The sequence below is a fragment of the Mytilus californianus genome, unplaced genomic scaffold (genome assembly GCF_021869535.1).
Source record: "Mytilus californianus isolate M0D057914Y unplaced genomic scaffold, xbMytCali1.0.p SCAF_4, whole genome shotgun sequence".
NCBI lineage: Eukaryota > Metazoa > Mollusca > Bivalvia > Mytilida > Mytilidae > Mytilus > Mytilus californianus.
In genome coordinates this window covers 80,916,316-80,935,000 of record NW_026262690.1, presented here as the reverse complement: position 1 = coordinate 80,935,000, position 18,685 = coordinate 80,916,316, and the positions used below count along the sequence as shown (strand labels likewise).

The following is an 18,685-nucleotide window of genomic DNA, read 5'->3' as shown; positions in this document are numbered from 1 at the left end:
TATCTTACCTAATTCACCTTGTATTTTAATCCCAGTCAAAAATTATTTGACCATCAGTCCAAATATATTTTATATCCTTTGAAATGATACATTTGTTTTGTTATTTTGTTCTCATCTCTACATGCTTGAAATAATTTACCACTAGACTGTCTGGACATCATGCAAAGAACACTCAATTATCACAAGTGTTGATAAGTTCAAACAGAGACATATATATATACAAATAATGTGTATATATGTCTTTGGTTCAAAATATGAAATTTAATTCAGTTTGTATTTTTTTGTATTCTTCAGGAACTTTTCTGCAAATTCAATGATACATAACAATGATAACAGGAAGTACAAAAACAGTACCACACCATACAGTTTTGTTTAAGCACCCATGTTAAGATGTTGCAGAGAGTTTTTAAGTGATCAATTAAAAAAAAAATTATGTTCATTAAAGGGAAAATTCGCGATTTTTTACTTATCATCTTATTATGTTCATAATACCATAAAAAACATATTCACCAAGTTTTATTTGGATATGAAAACTAATAAAGAAGAAAATTGGGAATTATTAATTCTATTTATTCAAACTTCCTGACTTCTGTGACGTAGTTTAAGTCTTTTTGCATGCCGGGAGTGGAATTAATCTCATTTAAGTCTTGTTCGTTAACCATCTAATAACGCGATTTAAAGCGCATCGACGACTCTTGGTGTAGCTATTAACCAACTAAAAATTAAGAAAGTAAAGTGGTCAGTAAAATTAAATTGTAGGATTTATGTTTTAAGGATTTCTGATATGATTATAGTAATAAAAGTAAATCATACAATAGAACATTTTTATGATATTTTTCCGACGAATATTTTGAACAAACATATATAACTGACATGATTGATAATGTATTAAAAATGCATGTTTGTATTCTGACCTTTTACTTAAGTCCAGCAAACATTTCCAGCTAGTACTGTGTAAATACAATGTGTATTGTACTGTGACACTTAGTGACTGTTGAATGCGTGGTTAAACTCAGGGTAATTAAAATTTCTTTTGATCTTCACTCAGTGAATCTTAGCCGTCACGGTTCACCGTTCCAGGTGTGAACAACATTTTGTATGAATGATAAACGGGAGTGATAGTTTTAGACTCAGAAAATATAAAAAAGAAATATAATTATTTTGGGGGAGTAATAAGGTTGCACAATAACTGGATAGTCGTGGTATATTTCTATATTTTGCGTAAGCTCAGTTTAAAATGAATTATGACCGCTGTCACTGTTTTTGTAACCATGAAATACTGAATTGATTTAATTTAATAGATTTATAAATAATAATGGCCTTCTAAACACGAGTGTATGAACTAAAAATTGTACTATTTCAAATTAGAATCGGTAACCTTTATCAGAGACATATAATACAATTGTATTATATGTCTCTGCCTTTATTATTTAAAATAGATAATTACCAATTGTAATTATATAATTTGGTCCGTCCAAAGCGATCTTTCTTTACATATTCATGAATTAATGTTCTCATCAAAATATTTTAAATCTGTCTCTGTCACAACGTATAAATACTTCAGCTATTTGAAAAAAGATGTTTGAAAATTTGACAGGAAATTCTTGGAATGGAATCAAATAATTACGAACAAATATTCTTTTCAGGTGTGAAAAACATAAAAAAAAAAAGGATTCCTAATCAGGAATGTCCTTATTAAAATATTATAAGTCTCACAACGTATAATACTTTAGCTATTTGACCAACGATGTTTAAAAAAAATGACAGAATCAATCTAACGTCAACCTTCCTTTTTTTTGAATGGAGACAGACCGGCGGAATCAATTTTCAATGTGCTTTATATCTTGTACCTTTGCAAGACCATGGAAGTATTATATTGACTTATAATTCATTCATAAACCATGTCTATACTAGAGACATATATACACATATAATCATATGTCTGTTTTAACTGACAAGAATACCCCTAAAGCGGAAAAGCAGTCTATTCTTTAAATTTCTGTTATTTAATACCAAGAAAAAAAAATCTGGAAATTAATTTGATACTTTGATACTCAATATTTTACCTGGAAATTATTCATTTCCTCTTTCGGTTTGAAAATAAGATAATAATGTGGTATACAGAACATGCAGAAGTGTGAATGTCATAAAACCTTGTTATATCACAAACCATTATAAATGTGAACCTGTATACGCAAGACCTCATAGGGCGACACCTAACCACATACAGGTAATATACAAGAAGCTCTTGTTATACCCGGAAATGTCATTGGATACATAATGTATCAATGCAAAGAAAATTCTGATGATTGTGAAGCATGGCCATTCATGATTTTAGAGGAGTCTTAGATGTGGGATTGCAGAAACGATTTAAATTCTGACTAGATTTTTTCTCAATTTAAATCACTGAACTAAATAAAAAAAGAGAAAAGTACGTCCAAGAACAGAATTCTTCTTGTAAATTCATAAATAAAACACTCTTATTTTGTAACTTTCGATAGACTTGACCTCCAACACGCCCCCCTCCCCCCAAAAAACAACAACCTGGGAACCCTAAGTACATCTAACAATGTTTATGTCCCTGCCCAAATCCCCCCCCCCCAAAAAAAAAAGAAGAAAAAAGAAAGAAAGAGATGAACGGTATTTGACATCAGATTCAGATATTTATATAGTTGATTGTCGTTAACTAGAGATGCATAGTGACATGTCTCTGCGTTAACTGATAAGAATAACAGGAAAGTATAAACTTGAAAAAAATAGATTGATGATGAATAATATGCGGCACCCCTTTTTATCAAAGCGTACCGTCATTCATGTAAATGACTGTCCGTTATTTCGATTAAGAATAACAATTGTACGTGAAATCCTATAGATGGTGAGACTTTTTTTACCAGATATGCGACTTTTCGTATTTATATTTTTTCTCATGTTACCCTTATCAAAGATATAATAGCTGGCTATTATATCTATGCTATTATTTAATATTTTATGCATACTAAGAACAATATTGGGAATGGTATATTCACCCACAATCTAATGTAATAAATTAATCAACCCTCTTGCTGGTCAGACGTTAATACGGTATTCGTTAATTTATTTTTTGTACAACTACTATCAGTCTATCCGAAGTGAAGTTTCTTTATTTCTTCAAATAGACTTTTTGGGATCATTAGTGTACGTCCAGTGGCATATACTACATGCATGTCGGAACAGGAAAATTGACATAAGGTACTTTCCGAACCATGTTCACCTTATTATACATTATACAATGGAAGTAATATTAAATATTACTTCCATGATTATACCCAACAATAGTGATGATGATGAATTTCTTCAATTGTTCGAGAACAATCTAATTGAAATATAAATCTGTGATTTTACTATGTCCATAACTTCGATGAACCAAAGCAAGTTAGATATGTATTTAAATCAAATTGTTCTGGATGTTTCTTTCTTATATTCAATATACATGTATATATTTTAAATTGCGACTATCTATAGTTCCGTAACTTTCTATCAAGGCGTATAAATCAATGATCGACAAGTGCGTACATTTTTGTTAAATCAATATTTCTTGTATGTTTCAAAATGTCCATCATTATTGACAACGAGTATATACTTACATTTACCCCAATTTACCCTTGGAAAAAAATTTGTAAATATATTTTTATTTTATCAAATCTTTTTTTGGAATTATTTAGATTTTCATAAATATATTCTTTACACCAGAAATGTTATTTATAAACAAGCGTATGAGTTTAGTAATGACAGAGATGTCTCTGGTAATGACTAGTATATCACTATCGGCACGCAAGACAGAGATCTATATTATACACCTGATAGTTTCAAAATGGAAAGTTACAAGTTATCGGCCGTATACACTGATCAATACTCTCACAAGTGAGACGATGCAAGAAACTTGCTTTATGTAATTGTGTAATAAGAGTTTTAAAGCCCGACAGGAAATCGCTTGAATACCTGGACGTGTCACCTCACAATACCTTTGGGAGTAATACCTTTAGCCATGCTGTTGATCAGATAAGGGAAGGTCCGAATTTATTTAAATAAGTTTATTACATAAAAGAATTATGAACAAATTAGATTTTCGAAAACAATTTTACACGGAACACTTATTTATGACTTTGAACTTTGACTTTTTAACTAATTCCCATATAAACAGTTTAAAAACCGACAGACCATAGTTATTTAACAAATAATTACATTTTCCGTATCAAGTTAGTTAGTCGGATAAAACAACCGTACGATTGACAAGATATCGACACGCAATTACGACTACATTAGGTTACTGCAGGTTTTGGTCCATTGTGGTTTATAAATATATCGTGGTTTCTAAACCGAGAAGATGTCAAAATGGCCGCACGCAGCGAATTGATACTCTAAATTTAAAATCGATGGTGATCTCTTATCTAGCAGAATAAAATTTTAATATTTATGAATTTGAGCTTTTTTATACAGAATGGACATAATATCAATTTTTCATTTTTTTGCGAAGTTTCCCTTTAATCAATTATTGAATAGTTTAAGCCTCATATTGTTCAATTGGTTTATTGAATGTTGCATGCTTTATTCCTCGGAAATACTTGTATATTCACTATTCAGGACAATTAGACTATTGGTAAGACCACTGTACACATGTAGCTGATCCATTTAAGGTCTTGGCTAGGGTAAACGACCAGAAATCACAGGACAGAAAAATACAATATTGATAGGACAAATAGTCACAATTAATTATTTTAAATTGTTAGAATATTTACTATAATTTAGTAGAAAAGTCTTGAAATTATAATTTTTTAAAGGTATAGGAAATTGTTCACTAACATTGTTACATGAAAGTTTATCAAATTTTAATCATACCAGTGATAGTTTTGTTGGCATCATGTAGCCAGTAACACTACCAAGTGGCTTTTACAGCTCGTTTCCTTAACATTTATTTCATCAATATTAAAATTTTGACAAATAATTTTGTTTACAAAGTTGTTAAATTTACAATAGTTATAGAAAAATATAAAAAAAATTTACAAAAGTTTCCTGTTTCTTAAAGAAATAATTTAATTTTGGATGTAACACGTCTTCTGATTGGCTGAGAGTGTTTTGTCTATCAGCTCATAGACATAATTTTGTCATGTGACCGTGACGTCAACGTTTTTTCATGATTGACTCCAGCTTAAAATGGAATTTAGAATTAAATTATAAGGAAAGACTGTAATATTTTTTCTGTCTATTTAGAATAGCATTAAAAATGTGGTGCACACTTTTAAATAACCCGCTACACGAGTTATTTAGTGTGCACCACATTTTTGATGTTATTTCTTCATAGACGGAAAAAATATCACAGTCATTCCTTAAATAAAAATACATCAACTGAATTGTGTCTTTGTAAATCACTGTGAAATAGGATGAATGATAATAATGAAATTGATATAGTCTAATTCACCCATATGGAATAAACAGAGAGATTTAAGAGTGAACCCCCCAACAATCACCAGCATTCACTGTTTAAAATCTCCACAAAGAAAGTCCTTGTCAATAAGATCGGAAAAGAACATACATTACAATAAGCAGGGGTCAAAATCATATCCTCAGGAATGATAGGCCATTGATTAACTACTTAGACCACCCAGCCAACAAGGCCTAGTGTTCAATAAAAAAGAATTTGTCTTTTATTATGTGCTTTGATTGTCAGAGGATTTGCAATCCTATTTCATCTGACTGTCATGAAATTTGAATACATGTATGCATAGGTGTAATTCAGTGGCCAAGTTGCCAAAATTGTAAAAAACAAAAAAAGTGATTCATTTGTTTAAATCTGTTACAGATTGTGAAAATATGGGAGTTTAGCAGTACAGAGGAATTATATGAGAATCTCAAAAATTTTCTATTTCAATTGTTTTTTAGGTAAGTTTATAAAGAAAATAATAAAAAAAAGAATTAATAGGAAATTATTTATATAAAAACAAAACTTATATAATTAACAATATTAAGTTAGATATGATTCATAGTATAACCTCAATTGTTATCAGACCTTCAAAATATTAGAAGGAGCTAATAAAAAAATAAAAAATACAGCCATATCAAACAGTCTACACAGACTTCTTTTAGATAAAGGCATTTGATAACACTGGTAATTAAACTGTATGGGTACAACTTTTACAAAGAAATTGGTTTTTTTCAGGAGTTTATTGGTAAATGCTAAAGACAGAAGACTGGTAGTGTGTGAATCCATACTTTGTCCTTCCCAAGTGAGAGAAACCCTAGCCAAAGTTCTCTTTATACATTTTGAGGTACATGTCCTGTATTGTATAAGTACTGCTTTCCATAGATGAAATCAAGATTTTTCGAAGATTTAGAATTTATGGCAACTTGGCACCTAAAAGTGTTTAAACTCAAAATCAAATTAGTAATTTGCAAATTGACTATTATGTTACTGCTGTAATGTCATCACCATAAACCTGTCATTTGAATATATTCCAGGTGTCATCTGTTATGTTTGGAGCTGGTCATCTGTTGTCTATGTTGACCTTGGGGACCAACACTGGTTTAGTTATTGACCTTGGATACTCAGAAACAGTTGTTGTACCTGTATCCTTAGACAGTGTAAAAGACCAGTCTTAATTTGTCATATTGTCTCACAAAGGTTGATCCAAAGTACAACATCGCCTTTAAGTTTGACTTGTGATTTTAAATTTTTTGTAAATTTGAAATTAATACATGAAAATAGGTATTCACAAATAATAATGAATGCACAGTAAATATAGAATATTTGCTAGTGACTAGTTGGCAACACTTGATTGATCAGTCAACCAGTATACAAATACTGTATTCCCTTGAAACAATACTATAAGACTTTAAGTGATGTAAGTTGTAAATTAAATCCACTTTTTACAGAGAAGACTGGTCCGAGGACACAGTTATCGTCCTTAGATTTTCGTTGTCTACAAATAAAGTGTGGACAGTGTATAACTTGCAAATTTTGTTCATACACTTTCCAAATGTATTTCTTTATATTTTATGCATGAAATATTAAGTAAGGGGATGAAATTACATGTTAAAAAAAATTGGTTGTTGAATATGTATGTTAAGTAGTGATTTGGTCCAGTTAAAAAAGGTCAAAAACTAGTATGTCTGAAGCTGTCAAACTGAATTTTAGACCCCCTTTACATAGAATTGTCATTTTTGAGTTAGAGCTGGTAGATTTTTCTATAATTTTGATATTATTTGTCCCAATAATAGTACACTACACTGTAAAAATCTTTTTGAGATAGAGCAGGTGCGATTTTTTTAATTTGACTTTATTGTCTAAAAGAAATGCACTACGAAATAACTGTGTTCTCGGGTCGACTATGTAGCACCTATTCTACCATGCTTGTATGTAATAAACAAAATACAAATGAGATAAAGGTACTTTAAAATTCCATGTAATTTATCTGTTACGAATAATAACGTTTTATGCATATTTGAGGGGATTTTAGAGGGACTACATTGACCCACTGGAATTCCAAAGATTTTCCTTAACTAGTATAAAGGTATATGAAGGCATTCCAGTTCTCAAAGCTTTACAGGCCATACCTGTAGCTGGCAAGGCAGTACATAGGTAAGCTTCATCCACGTGTGATCCAGTCGATAGGAATAAGTAACAGTGATGTATATTAACTTGATGAAAAGATCAATTTGAATGAAATATAAAAATGTTAAAAAATTAAAAGCTTACAAACTTTTATTCAAACTTGAACATGCCTGTTAAAACAATGTTTATTTTAGGCTAATTAGTGCCACATTACATTGTGTTTTATTTTCTAAAAATGATATTTTGAAAAAACTCTAGCATTATGTCCAGCAAATGCAAAAATATGAAGTTCACATTTTCTCAGCAAATGAAAGTATACAGTATTTCAGTACATGTATTCATTTAAGAAATGAATGCTTCTTTTTGTAATTTTATTGGGATGTAAAAGTGTTGACCGAAGCACATTTTTGTATGTTCTAAAAATTTGTGGACGATCAACACTTTTACACCCCAATAAAATTACAAAAAGAAGCACTCATTTCTTATAATTACAATTTTATGCTAATTAGACCATGGAAAAAAACGTTTTATCAAGTTTTTCTTTTATTTACCTGTGCAATTTTTGGAAAAGAAGCATGTGTCATAAGGAATGTAACATTTATTTTGATATGAATGTTAATTTTTGCATAATGCGCAATTGTTGTTAACCAATCAAACAAATGGATTCTCGTGAAACATACATATGATGTAACTATATATGTTTATGACTGATAATAATTGTTAAAAAAATTAAAATTGATTATAGGAAGATAGAAGATCTGTTAAAGGAAACCGCTAAAATAACTGAAGATGGACAAGATAAACCTGTTTCAGAAGTTCCAGGTAAGATAATAAAATTGAAGTGTTACCATAAGAAGATTTGGAAAATAGGTTTTTATGACAGGCTCTTGATAAAGCCAAGGAACAGCACTTTTATTGCTGTTCTTCATCTAATGTCACAGTAAGGCCTTTAACATGTAGCAAAATAGCACACCTCACTGCCTTAACACCTGTTGAAATGGAATTCTTCGTAATTACTAATATGTAGATAACACTACATCTGCGCAGTGAAGATACAGATACAGGGAATATTAACATATGTCAATATTATGACAAACATCATAACATACTGTTTTCAGAAGTATATATGTATCTTTTGAAAAATCAGCACACTATTGAAAATCAAAATCTTTGTCCTGTTTTTTTATAAATTTTCGTACTAACTCCTCTTATTATGATTGTTGGATTGGTTCTCTAAAGAACATTGAGTTTCATTAACTCAAACTTTATATTTTTAAAAAATCAATTTATTTGGTTGCGGACAAAATGTGAGATTCAAAAATCATGCATTCAAATGAAGGGATTAGAATTTTAAATGAAATTTCTTATTGGCATTAAACTGAACCTGTCATATATTAAACAATGAAGAAATCATCACAGAAGTGTCTGAATTTCCAATGAAAAAATGTGTCTGTTCAAAAGGATATATCTTTGCACATGATAATCAATTTGTGGAAGAAACTAATCATTTAAACATGATGTCAATGTAAGACAATTCTTATCTCTGATTCTATTATGTGACCTATTCATGTTTTTTTGCTGATCAATAGAATAGTACAAGTTTTAAACTCTTGTTTCTGTTATAGATTGCTTAACTGAAGAACTTTTGGAAGACATCAAAGGTAAGTCATACTGCAGACAGTTCCCTAACTTAGTCTAAAACAACCTCACTGATGAGATGGCTATAGTTGAGGATTGTATGTGTGAACTGTCAAATTTATAAAACTTTTCAATGCAAACATTATATACCAATAATTCTTTGGGTCTAAGTATGAGATAATTGCTTCAGGATTAATTGCTAACTTGTATGTAAAAGACAGCTGACAATTATATACTGTGGATTCGTTTATTTTCGTGGATTGAAGGAACATTGTATTTTTATGGATATTTGATTTCATTGTTTTGTATTAAGTCTACATACAAGCTCATGGAAAATTTGTACTTTGTTGAACATTTAAATTTGTGGTTCACCTTTAATCACAAAATCCAGAAAAATTGGTATCCTACGAATAATAATGAATCCACAGTAAGGAAAAGTTGATTAAAGATAAGTTCAAAGTTGTTATCAGTCAATCATTAAGATTATTATCATCTGTTAAAGACTTTCTTAAGTGGCTGCTCTACTTTTGTAGTTCGCTGTTGTTTTGTGACAAATTTAAAAAGAGCCAAAGAGATACATGAAGTGACAGTGAAGGGAGAAAGTAAAGACAAGGTAGATATTGTTATTATATGATTATTTATTTCTCATATCAAGTGTATGTCATTATTTAAAAAGATTTTTTTTTTTTATAATTGATACTTATGACACTATATAAATATCACATAGCTGAGAGGGTGATAGAACAGATTGTTACCCTGAGAAAACATTGTCAGCTGAGGCGAAGCCAAGGTTAACAATGTCTTTTCCAGGGGTAACAATCTGCTCTATCACCCTCTCAGATATGTGTTATTTAATTTATTATACTGAATGTTCTGTTATTACTGTCTATTAAATCTCAAATTCAAAGTAATAAACTATGATGTCTTGTACATGACAACCATCCGTATTTGATAAAGCGCACACTTGATCAAGCGTCTCCGTGAAGGGTAATAGAGTATTTACCATAGGATAGAGTAAATTGTCTCCATCGTATTAACCAATCAAAATCTGGCATTTTGACATGAAGTATAATAATGGAAAATGCTCTTTACTGTCTGAGGGTCTGGATGGGAGTTTTTTTTTGTATTCTTAATTTTTTATGTAATTTTCTGTATTTATTTTAATTATATTTATATTAAAAAAAATATTTGTTGTACAATATACAATTATGGCCTGCTGAGGATGTAAATATTCAAAATTGTCAACCCGAGTAAGGGTTTACAATTTTGGCCTGCTGAGGATGTAAATATCCAAAATTGTAAACCCTTACTCGGGTTGACAATTTTGAATATTTACCGACTCAATTGGCCATAACTGTTTTATTATACCGAACAAACAATAAAGTTATTATTAAGTGTAAAATATTGCCTTATGGGAGAGAAAAAAGATTGTCAAAACACTTACGTTAGAAAATTATTTTGTGTCTAAGAATTTCTGGTATGTACAACAAAGGTAGACTCTTTCTGTAAAATATTGCTGGCCCTGAAAAGGACCGTTTACAAGAGAAATCCTTGGAACTAGATGATTTCCCAAGCCTTGTTTGATCTTGTTTCCTTGCTACTTGATGGGCTTCTTACCTGGCCTTTGCCATTTTGTTAACAAGCGTCAATGACATAATTTTTTATGGGAGATAACTCGTGCAAAAACCAAGGGGCTGAAAGGGTTATTCACCGGTGTATAATAGGGTTGTTTGATGGAGGCTTCAATTTGTCTGGGTTATTCACCGCTCCTGCCAATTTTTGGAAAAACATCGAAATTAAACTATGACAAGTGATTCCATATTAGCCAATCAAATAATTACGATATAATGTAAGGTATAATGATAAGGATTATAACATTTACAATATCAGATTGTAGATGATTAATTCATGCCTTTGATATTATTTTTTTTCTTTTATATTTGCAGTTACCAACTCCACCTCCAAGTGTAGAATATCCTCTGGATGGAGGTAAAATTCTACATATTTCTGGAGAAATAAGGTATGTTCATTTACTTCATTATGACATTCATGTTCTATATGTTAAGGATGGCAATAAACAAAATACTTCATATTACTGATAAACAAGTTTAATAGTAGTCATCCTATCTAATTATGTTAAATATTCCTTCAATAGAGGTAAAATATCATATTTCTGGTAAAATTAGGCTCTTAGGTAGCAATAAACAGTTAGGAAAAAATATTAAAATTTTCCCTCATAAATTTTACCATCCCCTTTTCATTGCCTTCTTGCAATACTAAGCTTACTGTTTGTGTCATATATGTGCATATGTATGTAATCAGAATCTTCCATAGATTTCATATCCAGTATATAAAATAGTAAAATATAATTTCTTTTTGGTGTATCCATGGCAACAATCTGCATTTTTTTGTTATAAAATATAGCAAAAAGGGGGGAAAAGATGTCACATATTTCCACAAAATTTGACCAAAAGCAGAATTTCAATCACTTCAAGTAATACCTTTTCTGAAAGTGTTTACATATATCTTTCAATAAATTCAATGAAAATCATATGTCTTTCGTCTCATTTTTTGGTAAAATTGCGTCAAAAACTTGGTGTAGAAAAAAAGTGTTTGTAAACATTACATTAATTTCTGGACCGATGACCGGTATAGCTATGAAAATACGGAGAGTCAAACAGAAAATAGCCCATAAAACATGTAAAAAATAATCTTGATGTTCTTATAAACCACCTTTGAAGGCTAAATTAGTACTCAGCTGTCTAAAAATGAATTTTATTACACAATAACTTTCATATTTGAAAAATCCACCGGGGCCAAAATGCGAAACCAAACTCCTAACTGTGTATTGCTACCTTAATAGTAAATATTTTTTTCAAATTCACCCTTTTAACTAATTTTCTGTGTTCTGCTAGCTAAAACGAGTAAAATGGCCTTTTATTTTTCAAAATTGGTTGAGTAATGAATATTTTATGAAGGTTAGCAGTTGACACTGAAACGCGACAAAAACTGATTTAAAGAAAGGTGCGAAATCAAAATGTAAAATCTTGTTTCTACCTCAATTTTTGGCAAAATCTTAAAAACTATATCTCTTTTGTCAGTTTTTTAATGTTGAAAATCTTTATAAGACCTCTGATGATGCAAAATTGTACAAAATTTAACAATTTCAGGCATGAAAATGTTGATCTTTATGTTTAATGTATACCAAAGACTTGATTAAAAAACTTGGTAATGGGGAATCAATTTCTTACAGCTGAATCAACTATACATTTAATATATGTCAAAATGTAACATGAAATCTTGATAAAAATAATAATTTGATATATTTGCAAGAAAAAATACAAAACATTCAATACCTAGGCTACTACATACTCCGCAATCCTTAAGAAGCAAGGGTTAAGCAAATAGAGTACAATTATAAACCTTGTGTCAAAATGTCTAATTTTGGTTGCTAAGGACTGTAAACAATAAAATTGACATGTATTGTCATTCTTAAACACTTAATCCCTTCAGAAGTTGATTTAAAATCTAAATATCAATAGATTTGTGGTATGAAAAGTCTTAAATTATACAATTCTAAGCTTAGTAAGTATGCCATAAGGTAGCAATAAACAGTTAGGAAAAAATATTAAAATTTTCCCTCATAAATTTTACCATCCCCTTTTCATTGCCTTCTTGCAATACTAAGCTTACTGTTTGTGTCATATATGTGCATATGTATGTAATCAGAATCTTCCATAGATTTCATATCCAGTATATAAAATAGTAAAATATAATTTCTTTTTGGTGTATCCATGGCAACAATCTGCATTTTTTTGTTATAAAATATAGCAAAAAGGGGGGAAAAGATGTCACATATTTCCACAAAATTTGACCAAAAGCAGAATTTCAATCACTTCAAGTAATACCTTTTCTGAAAGTGTTTACATATATCTTTCAATAAATTCAATGAAAATCATATGTCTTTCGTCTCATTTTTTTGTAAAATTGCGTCAAAAACTTCGTGTAGAAAAAAAGTGTTTGTAAACATTACATTAATTTCTGGACCGATGACCGGTATAGCTATGAAAATACGGAGAGTCAAACAGAAAATAGCCCATAAAACATGTAAAAAATAATCTTGATGTTCTTATAAACCACCTTTGAAGGCTAAATTAGTACTCAGCTGTCTAAAAATGAATTTTATTACACAATAACTTTCATATTTGAAAAATCCACCGGGGCCAAAATGCGAAACCAAACTCCTAACTGTGTATTGCTACCTTAAATATTCACCTTTTTCCCAGCTAGCATCTTCTAATGCCATCAGGAGATGTAATATTTAGACTTTTATTCAATATGGACAAATGTAAAGTGGAGCTATATGTCTCTAGCTTATAACAAAAGCCTTACAAAAAATATCTTTGTGATTCTATGTGATCTTTTTAACTCCCCTATACAAAGTTACAAGGAATATTGGTAGTACCCTAGGCGTTCATATCCATGCGGGCATGCAGGTCTGCAACCAGTTATTAGAAAATAAGAGAAAAACATTCATATAATTATGTATGCAGGTGCATTTTTGAGAGACTGACCTTTTGCTATCAGAAGAAGGTCGTATGACCTATATTTCACAATTCAGCAGCTGTGATTCAGATATTGTTTAAAATGAAAATCTTGATTTTATTGTCAAACCATACTTCCTATTTGCATACTGAACAAAGTCATTGATGAAAACTGTCGCAACAAATTTTTTTTATGTTTATACAGAGAGCACAGTTGTGAAGTTTTGTTTGAACAAGATAATGAAGAAGTCTCAGTATCAACACTTATATTAGATGCCATAGTCCAGGTAATTATTGTTGGACATAATCAAATCACTTAAATGAGCAGGAATTTGTAAAGTAAATCACAGTCAATACAAGTTATTCCCTGTCCTGGGAAATACTTTTAAGTTTGCTGCAATGAGGACCAATGATGAGAAGTATAATTAAAATTGTCAATAGCTACAATGTACAAATATTTTAGCTGTGTAAATGAGTTTGTATATCATTTATATTGTAGAAGTAAAAAATACTTATGTAGAATGGAAAATTTTAGAAACCAGTATTTCTGGGAGTAAGTAATGATGTCTACTTCTAATATTGTTTTTTTTATTGCACAGAACCAGTTTTGCAGACTTTATAATGATCCTCAGGAAAGGGCTGTAGCAGTGTATTGACCTTATTTTATAAATATAATGAAGATGTTCCTGAAATTAAAGATCACCAATCATGTTGAAATACATGAATTTTGAAGGGATTTTAAATTTGATTTACAAAGATGGCAATTAAAATAAGAAATATTGAAACAAACCATGACAGGAATTCAAAATGAATAGATGATTATGCTGCATGTTGAAAATGAAATTGAAGTTCTATATTTGTTATGTATTGGGGTTATTTTTAACAATGAGCAAAACTCATACCACAAAGCAAGCTGTAAAAGACCAAGAAATAACAAATGTTAAAACAATTCAAACAAGAAAACTAATGAATGGTATCATTTATGGAGAAAATTAAATGAGATTGAAAAAGGATTACAATGAAGGAATATATAAACAATTGAAGTTCTATAAAAACTATAATTATATTTATTTAATTTCATGTACTCACTATCAGTGCCCCATAGATATGAGGAAAGCATTATCAGAGAACATAGTTATAATCGGTGGGACATCAATGTTAGCTGGCTTTCATCACAGACTTAGGGCAGAACTTTATGATTTGTTAAAGAAACCAAAGTACAAGGATAGCTTAGCCATTAAAGAATTTAGATTTCATCAAATGCCAGCGAAACAAAACTACGCTGCTTGGCTTGGAGGTAAAATTATATTTTAGCAAAGAAATAATTATTGTTTGACTAGTGTTAACAGTAATATTTATGCCCCTGCCGTAGTGGAGGGGCATTAAGTTTTACCCTTGTCCGTCTGTATGTCTGTCCGTCCGTACGTCCCAAAGTTGGTTTCCGTTCTCTAACTTTAGTTTGCCTCAACCAAATGTTATGAAACTTAAACACAATGCTTATTACCACAAAATACAGATCGAGTTTGAATTTTGGTGGCGTCACTATAACCGTTCTAGAGTTATGCCTCTTTACAAATGGAAAAATTGCTGAATTTTTCGTTTCCGTTTTCGAACTTTAGTTAGCCTCAACCAAATGTTATGAAACGTATACACAATGCTTATTACCACATAATACAGATCAAGTTCGAAATTGGGTGGCGTCACTTTTACAATTCTTGAGTTATGCCCCTTTATAAACATAAAAACTGCTGAATTTTTGTTTCCGTTCTCTAACTTTAGTTTGCCTCAACCAAATGTTATGAGACTTATACACAATACTTATTACCACAAAACGCAGTTCAAGTACAAATTTGGGTAACGTCACTTTTACTGTTCTTCAGTTATGTTCCTTTATAACTTTATATGATATGCAAGCGGGGACATCATCTGTGTCCCATGGACATATTCCCTATTTATTTAAATTAGATATGTTTTTTGCTTGCCTAGCTAATCCATATTAAGGTAATATGAAATGAAATAGTAATATTTGGTGTTGCATTAACAATAAATTCCAAAACTGCAAGCTATAATTTCATACCTGCATCAACATCTTTCATGGGGGAATTCCATTATTAATTGGGGAAGTTGGTAGATTTTCCTTTTTCTTTATATTTAAAATCATGATTGATTTCCAGTGGTAAATATTACATGTGTTTAATTGGCGAGATTAAGTTGTACAATAAATCTGATCAGTGCATGAACTAGGAGACTTGATTAGAAATAAAAAATGATTGGAAAGTTTTTTGTGATTGTGTTTGGAATATTGTCTAGCAAGCTCATCACAAAAGGGTTGTTGCAAGTATTGTTTGAAATGCATAGAACATTTCTCCAGTGAGTGTATGGATTTGTCCTGAATCTGAGATTTTATCAGTTAGAACCCTCGAGTATCACTGCAAGTAGAGTAAACATCTTAATGTCTGTCTATTTCATTTATATGTTTATATTGTAGGTGCCATGATGGGAGCATTAGAGACTTTACCCAGTAAATCTGTGACCAGAGATCTGTATATTATAAATGGACATTTAACGGACTGGTGTTCTATATCACAGGAAAAACAATGATTTATTCAGATTATTCCTATTCAATATTAGTGCAATATTTTGGTGGTTGTTGATGGTGCATCAGTGCTAACTGTTTATTATTTATTTGACCAATTGAATCATGTAGACTGAAGAAACCTGCTTATTTATCATTTGAAGCTGTATAATTAGCATTATATGTAGTACTTTTTATTTATGACATATAGCAGGGACATATGGAATTGGGAGTGCATGTGGCAATTGAAATGTAAAGTTCGACAAATATGTGTAAAGGTTTCATTTTTATTTCAAACTGTTGATTAATAAATGATTATGAATTCCAAAATGGTTGATCCCCTTGCTTCAACTAGCACAGATAATCTGGTGTATTATATCTTGGATCAGCCCCAATGTAAAAAGATGTGCTGAAACTTCAGCTTATCTGGACACTAGACTCAATAGAATTTTTGTGTATCACTTATAAATGAAAAAAAAATAATTGTATCATTTGATTGGTAACCATAAACAACTGATGATCAGTCAAGGTCATAACATTTTACATAGCAGTCAATGGCATTAGTAATAATTAGATGCCTTTGAAGAACCATTGCAATTCACCAAAACCACAATTATTATTTGACATACAAGACTGTAGCAATCCTATAAAATGGAGCATAATGTAATTTTGAAGGACTTTATTAGAGATTTTGTCATGAGTAAATAATCATTCAAAAATTATTTTTTTTTAATAAAAAAGTATTCCAGAAACTAATGAAAGCAAACACTTTTAATGTAATTAGTTTTAAGAATAACTTTATACAATTTCTTATATTTGTTTGTGAAACTAAATTTTAAACGACATGGAAACTGATTTTTGAAGAGACATACCTCTGTCTTACATATATATTGCCCAGGTATTCTTTGGTGTGATTTTATTAAAGAAAAAATGCATACTTACTGTATACTTATCACTTGTGTCTTCTGCATCAAGTTTATCTTCAGTTTGCATAGCTGTATGACTCGTCAGTGGTGTCTTACTAATTAAAGAATGATAGAGACATGATACACATGTGTTGTTAGTTCAATAAATGAATTTATTGTTGAAATACAATTTAAAGATGTCAGTACTTGAATATAGTCAAACTAGTTTTAACATACCCTCTGTATAGCCAATCACTGCCTATATATGTAAGATTTAAAATAAACCCAGTAGTACGCTTGTTTAATAAGGCCACATACTTATCTTTGCCTTGGTATCCTGTAATCACAGGCTTGACTATTTTGATATAGATTTTAGTAACTGCTGTAATGAAGAGAGGTTCATAACAATACCCAGTCTTATTCTAGGAACTTAAACTTAGTTGAGACACATGATATATGTATATAGAAAAGAGTAGAGATAAAGTTTAGACAATAGTCAGTAATAAATTGAAAAGTAAAAATAAAGAATAGCCAATGGTACTGTATTGTCTTCAGTGATTAGGATAATTACATGTTATACAAAGTATAGTAACAAAGATCACACAGTCAGCCAAAAGATCGCATAGACAATGTCTAAAGATCACAGACATCTCTCAAATGAAATATAACACAGACTGCCAAAAAATAAAAGACACAGCTAAAGATCATAGACATAGCCAAAAGATCACAACAACAAATTTAATGAAATACAAATATACACAGCCAAAAGGTGACTCATATACATCTAAAAATAAACAGTCAACAAAAGATGACACATATACTGCTAAAGAATAGCAGATATAGCCAAAAAATGACACATATACAGCTACAAGTAAAGGGACAACAAAAGATGACAGATTCAGTTAAAAATATAGGGACAACAAAAGATAACACAGGTACAGCTAAAAATTAAGGGACAACAAAAAATGACACAGCTCAAAAATAGCAGACAGCCAAAAGATGACATAGATACAGTTTAAAAAACAGAGACCCCAAGGATGATACAGCTATCAGAGTTTGAATGGCGTGGATCCTTCAGCAATTATAGGTCAACATACAGCCTTCAACATTGAGAACGCCCATACCATATAGTCTGCTATAAAAGCACCTGACATGAAAAATGTGAAACAATTCAAATGAGAAAACCAAACCGCCTAATTTATATCAATACAATTTGTGATAAACTAATATGACCAATATGAACCTACAACAACCACTAAATTAAAGTCTCCTGAATGTGGTAGGGTTAAACATGTTTGTGAGTGCTCAACCCTCCCTAATCTGAGAAAGTGGTGTAACAACACAACATATGAACAAATTATAGAAATAAGTTGCTAATGGCTTAACTGGATAGATTAGTACAAGGCACAAAACAAGAGGCACACATGTGCTTATATCA

At 30.6% G+C, this 18,685-nt stretch overlaps 1 protein-coding gene across 1 annotated transcript in view; it reads left to right on the top strand.

Annotated features, from left to right (window-relative positions):
- LOC127737097 (protein phosphatase 1 regulatory subunit 37-like) overlaps window positions 1–17,787 on the top strand; it is a 58,200-nt gene extending 40,413 nt beyond the window's left edge. The window contains exons 15-25 of the mRNA XM_052247629.1: window positions 5,837–5,916; window positions 6,194–6,302; window positions 6,493–6,600; window positions 7,545–7,612; window positions 8,331–8,407; window positions 9,211–9,246; window positions 9,757–9,836; window positions 11,170–11,243; window positions 13,973–14,054; window positions 14,863–15,064; window positions 16,256–17,787. Of these exons, the coding sequence (XP_052103589.1) occupies window positions 5,837–5,916; window positions 6,194–6,302; window positions 6,493–6,600; window positions 7,545–7,612; window positions 8,331–8,407; window positions 9,211–9,246; window positions 9,757–9,836; window positions 11,170–11,243; window positions 13,973–14,054; window positions 14,863–15,064; window positions 16,256–16,368 (1,029 nt within the window). The 3' untranslated portion in view covers window positions 16,369–17,787. The remainder of the gene's footprint in view (window positions 1–5,836; window positions 5,917–6,193; window positions 6,303–6,492; window positions 6,601–7,544; window positions 7,613–8,330; window positions 8,408–9,210; window positions 9,247–9,756; window positions 9,837–11,169; window positions 11,244–13,972; window positions 14,055–14,862; window positions 15,065–16,255) is intronic.
- Window positions 17,788–18,685: the final 898 nt, after the last annotated feature.